At 46.1% G+C, this 5,919-nt stretch overlaps 1 protein-coding gene across 1 annotated transcript; it reads right to left on the bottom strand.

The window, feature by feature from the left end:
- Positions 1–879: 879 nt before the first annotated feature.
- DEFB116 (defensin beta 116) lies at positions 880–5,275 on the bottom strand (the record flags this gene model as incomplete). Its single annotated transcript, XM_081148331.1, has 2 exons — positions 880–1,106; positions 5,218–5,275. The coding sequence occupies 2 exons, from the start codon at positions 5,273–5,275 to the stop codon at positions 880–882; spliced, it is 285 nt and encodes a 94-aa protein (XP_081004457.1).
- Between the last annotated feature and the right edge of the window lie 644 nt (positions 5,276–5,919).

The raw sequence follows: 5,919 nt of genomic DNA, 5'->3' as shown, positions 1-5,919 counted from the left end.
TCTCTAAGCTGAGGTGAAATCAGGAATGTGAAACTTGGAAAACTTACTTGGGAACACTGGTTCTATTAGTTTAGATCCAAAGAAGAGGAGAGATAAGACATTAGCCATGGAAGAGAAGCATACGTAACACAATGAAAATTCCATAGCATGTCCTATATTAGTTGTGACTAAGTTTGGAGTGGGAAAACCATATTCCTCAATTCTCAGGAATGAAAGGACCTTAGAGGTTATCAAGAACAATGCCCAGCTTCTGTTGTAAATCCCTAACACTATGACCACCATCATCTCTGTTCCACATCCAGAAATGGTCTCAAAACTGGAAGAATGCCCAGAAACAGGTCTGTGCATTCCACTTTCCAACAGCTCTACCACTTAGAAAATGTCGCCCTCGTCTGTCCAACAGATTTCTACACTTTGTTTTATCCATCTATCTGGCTGGTTCTGGTTCTTCCTGAGGACACCACATCATACATCATGCCAAGCAGACCAGGATGGCTCTCTGGATATCCCTCTCCCTATCCTACAATGTTTAGTCCAAAGACGCAGTGATCTCCTCTACACATTCACTGGATCATCCAGACTCGACCCAGTTGCCATCATCTCTCTGAAGTCTCCAGAATAAATCACAAGCAGAGCAGAAACATGATCTCCTCCCTTTCTTGGCCTCCTTTTTTGGGCCAGGGCCCTTTCCTATATTCTGTGGCTCTCCAGTTCTTGGCCTAACCTTCCCCTGTCCAATGATGATCCAATGATGACTACCCACAGATGAAAGACACACACATGAGAAGGAATGCTTTTTATGGGGAGGGTGTTCCAGAATGGGACAGGAATTGCTCCAGGAGGGGATAAGGTTGGTGATATTCAAATTGCAGAGTAGCTTTAAGTTTTTGTAAAAACTGACAGGTTGGAGTCAAAGTTGGAGTCCTCCTTTGTATTGCTAGAACTGGTTCTTTTCACAAAAAACTTCAGGCAGCACTTTTGATCATTAGGGCAGGTTAAGTATTGAATTTCATATTTTCTGCAGGTGTTTGTGCACGTGCCACGGTAAAGCTGGCATGGAATCCACTGCTTCTGGCTCTTGCCAAAGTAGGATAAGAACAGCTCACCTGGGAAAAACATAGCCAGTTTAGTTCTATGCAGCAATGAAAATAGAAGCTAGGGAGCATGATTTAAAGAGAACAAACCCTGAGAATATTAAGAGCACGGGATCTGAAGACAAAACCACCTCAATTCATATCTGGGCTCTGTCATTATGGTTCTTCATCCTTAAGCAAGTGACTTCAGTTCTTAGGCTCACAATTGCATTAATTTCACAATGGGCATAATAATTAAACCAATTTAACATTTTTATGATGATAAAATTAGCAGATATAATATGCTGAGAAAAGTAATAAAAAATAAATGTTAGGCAGTGTTGTTGCTATGGAAGTCTTTTCCTGGGGTTCCCGGGCTTCAGGGGCTGCCACTGTGAGCACCTATTGGACATGTCCGAAGTGCTCCTACAGCTGTGTGCTCCTCACACACAACTCTCATCAGAGACAGCCAGGATCTGCAGTAAGGCAGGGCACACATATTTGAGCCCCTGCATTGCCTTTGCACTTTGAAACACTTGAGCAAACACTTACCATAAGCACTCACTGTACAAATCTCTACGCATATTTTCTACATATGACTAAAGCCCATTTGTGAATATTAATAGCTTTGTATCAGTCATCCAGATATATCCATGGGTATACAGGCTCTTCAGTTGAAAATAGTCTAGTAACAAAGCTCCTGACAGTCAGCATTCTATAAATATTAGTCATCAATAGTAGTAGTTACCATAGGAACTTTCAAAGACAAAGGAGGCATTAGGAAGGAAATAATACAACCACTACCATATATTTGGCATCTTCTATGTAGCAGGCACTTTACAAATAGTATCTCACTGAACCTTTGCAAAAGCCTGCTGTTCTCCCTGTTCATTAGATGAAAACACCGAGGCTCAAAGAGAGACCTTGTTCTGTCCATATTTCCATAGCTTGTGCTTGACCAAGCTAGGATTCAAGTTCTGGTCTACAGGATATTAAGCCCATCCTCTTTCCTCTCTGTGTCACATGCCTCTCTCTATGATAGAATTTCTAGGAGAGGGTGGCATATTATTGCATAATGTCTGTAGGCACTGGGCCTTCTGCAGTTTTCAATAGACAGTCCAAAATTCTTAGTGTAGCATTCAAGAACCTTTTCAACCATCCACCCACCCTCTTATTCCACACCCATTTATGAGCACTCACTCTGTGCCAGGCCATGTACTCAGTGCCAAGCATGCAGAGGTCTCAGCGCCCACCCACATTAGTAAAAACTAGACAAAGCAAGTTTGATGCTATTTCCTGCATGGGGAAAAACACTTTGTTCATCTTTTGACAAGACAAAGTAAAATTTCTTAAGTGAAGTCAGAGAAAGGGACAGGAAAGAAGGCAGAAAAGAACTGTTTCAGTAGCAGGCACCCTGTGGCACTTAGTTGCTGGTGTATGTGTGCACTGCCCCAGAAACCCGCACTCTGCTCCAGAGGCACTCAGCTCTGCACAGCAGCCACCTGCTGGTCCACCAGTACAGTGGCGCGTCTTCATCCCTGCGCCAGCGTCCTGGTCCCACAGCCTTTCCCACACTCCTCCTCGCCCTCGCCATGCAACCCGTCTTTTTTTTGAGAACTGCTCCTTATGAACCTGTCTCCTTGTGGGAGAGGGAGATCTGCAGGGGGCCTCCCCAGAGTGACGCCCACACTCTTCTGGTTAACGTCTGAACTGGGGAGCTCTTCTCCTCAGCACAGCGGGTGGGAGCCAAGGCACCCAGGATTTCCTCTCTGTAGTCACCAGAAGACGGGTAGGAGCAGAGATAACAAGGAGAAGGGCCGGGCAGGCTGCTTCTGCCTCACTCTTTCCACACGGAAAGCAGGTCAAGGCAATCCCAGGAGGATTCTGCTTAAGGTGGCTAAACAAACAAACAAACAAACAAACAAACAAACAAACAAACAAAGGGTTTTGTCATAGATATTTATGACTTCTCACTCCTGCAGCCGTTCCAACCCTGCACTGCCTTGTGTCATGACAAACTGTAACACCCACATCAAGTCACTGTCACCTTTGATGATCCCTCATCTTCAAAATGAAGTCAGAGGAGACCAACTCTGGAATCCCAGTATTGCCTCTGACCCTCTAGACCTAGTCTCCCCAAGGGGGAAAATGGGAATGGGAGTGTTTGCACCAGAGCAGAAAATCTCCGTTGTGTTGGTAAGGAGGAGGTTAATAGGTGTGTCATACTTTGTAATAACCTGGGGGATTTTTAAGTATCCTCACATCAAGTTTCTAGAGATTCTGACTTGTGAGGCCTGGGGAGAAGCCAGGGCAAGGGTGCTTTTCTGAGAAAATACTCGTGGGCTTCTGCTGGAAGTGACAGGCACAATCCTGCCTAATCTCACGCTCACCCACAGGCACTGCCCAGCTCACTTTCCCACACTGGACTTGTTTTAAGAGCAAATGAAAATATAATAAATTTAAAACCAAAACATATGCTCTAGACTCTCTCAGCTCTATCCAGAGACCAAAATCAATGTGAGATGATTTCTCTGCCATCTGTGCACCCCAAAGACGGTTCTTTCCCATCTTCCTTCTAAGGTTCTTCCTACCTTTGTGTATTTATTAGGTACAAGTCCTTTGTAAATTCATTCATTTAATAGACATTTACTAAAACCTACTATGTGCAAAGCACTCAGCTCAACACTAGAAATACATAAATTTAAAAGGCAGAGTCTTGGCTTTCAAAGGGTTTAATTTTATATGTGTATGTTTGGGGGAAAATGACTTTGATTGTCCCAGAAAAGGTTGCCCGGAACAGTTCCTGCCCATAAACCCCTCCAGGTGAAAGTATTAAGTGGTTATTAAGGAAGCAACACTACGTACAACTTTGAAGCACAGAGTTCTGGCTTCCTCTTCACGTTGCTTTTTGCAAACCCACCTGCGGTTTTTATTACTATTCTGCTGTGGGAACCGAGCTTTCCTGGACAGGGGAAGAATTGTCTCTCAAGTAAAGAAGATAAAATGGGGTAAGAAATAAGGGGCAGGAGTATGTGGAGTAAGGAGAAAGTGGGAAAGGGGGAAGGGAGAGGGCAGAGAAGCGGGGGGAAGACACTAGACACAGTAACTCTGAACTCAGTCCCCCAAAAGGAGAGACAACCTTGGTTTTCTATTGGGCTGGGCTGAGACTATCCCCATGTCTCTCTGCTTGCCAAGGTTTGACAGACACGTTGAGGATATGCCTGGTCTCTGATAGCATTTATTCCCTCTGTTTGTAGTTGTATGTATCGTTCTTCAGAGCCCCTGAAATCACTAAGGAAGCTTTAAGAGTTGAAAGTATTACAGGATGTTCCTCATCCAGCACCCATTCTCCCCATCTCAGCAGCCACAGCTCTGCTGTGACTAATCTGATTGTCTTACTCCAACGTAATCACCCCCAAACCGAGGCTACGCCAACCACTTCCCAGATAAACCCCACATGTGCCCTGCTGGAACAGGACACCTGCTTGAGCCAAATACCTTACTCCAACTCCCAGCCCTATCTCTCCTGGTAACCACCTAAGGTTCACTTATAAAACTTAACACAAGCATAACACTAGCCAAACCGCACAATCCTAATCCATGACATGGAGCCGAAACACAGAGCAACTACAAACTCCACTCTACCCAACCCCTCCCTCAGTTCCATTCAACGAAAAATACCATTCCCTCTCCAGACTCTATGAAAACATTAGTCCAGCCCAGTTTTATAAATAGAATTGCTCATCCCCTCCACATCGCTTCTCATTTTTCCAATATCACTCTAAAGTTATACGCCATCCCCACCACACCTCACTCTCCTAACTCCAAACTACGGTTGATTTCCCCTGCAGCTCTCTCCCACCTGACGCACGAGTCAGGCTTCCATCCCAATAACAGCACCATCTAAAATGCTTCGTGTTTCCACACTCCACCATCCCAGGAACGACAAGCTCTCAAACTTGTCTTGGCCGAGCAGAACCAAGGGAGATCTTAACACGAGATGGGCCTTGGGATTAACATCCACACGCTCCCTGAGACAAGAAACGGCTTCAGGGAGTGCCTACTGTGTGTGGTTCTCTCAGAGGTCACCAATACACCGATGCACCTGTAAGACCCCAGAACTTTCGAGAGAGGCCTGAATTACCTGGAGTCTTATGGACCAAGATCAGAAGGATGGAAATGGTCATTAAATAGGGCTTCATGCCTGGTATGTCCTGAGGTGATGGAAGGCTGTGTAGCAGGAGACGGAAGAGAGATCATTGCAGCAGGACGTGTCCTGCCTTAATTAGTTCTGGAAACGGGCCAGGGTTGTGTGCAGTGAACTAAAAGGGGCCAGCCGGGCAGAGGGACAGTATGTGTCCTAGACCCCAGCTGGGCACCCTAAGGGGAGGGTTGCCAGCAGCGCCGTGCCAGGAGGGCCTTCTTCCCAGTGAGAAGCGGTTAGGGCCAGTTGGCATGCTGTGGGAGACGCATTTGAATGGATGCATCAAGCGATCAGTCAGTCAAACAGTGAGAAAACTAATACATAGTTTAAGAAATAAAGAATATTTTAAAACACATTTGTCTTTATCTTCCTGACCGTGGTCCTGTACCGGGGATCACGGACCAAGGAAACGAAACAAAACGAAAACAAAAAGGAAGAAAGAGAGAGAATGAAAGAGCAGGTGGGAAGGAGAGCGGAAGGGGGTGTGAATGGAACAGGGAGGGGGAGGCGCGAGGCAAGAACGCGGGGGGCACGGACCGTGCACCTCCCGCGTGTCAGTGTCCCCGCTGAGCCCTATGCAGGGGACTGACCGCTCACTGCCACTCTGCGCAGCGGGGCGGCCTCTCCTGCTCCCCGGGCGAG

This window comes from Miniopterus schreibersii, assembly GCF_964146895.1.
Source record: "Miniopterus schreibersii genome assembly, chromosome: 10".
Classification (NCBI taxonomy): domain Eukaryota; kingdom Metazoa; phylum Chordata; class Mammalia; order Chiroptera; family Miniopteridae; genus Miniopterus; species Miniopterus schreibersii.
Note: the sequence above shows the minus strand (reverse complement) of the source record. Positions and strands in the feature narration are given on the sequence as shown.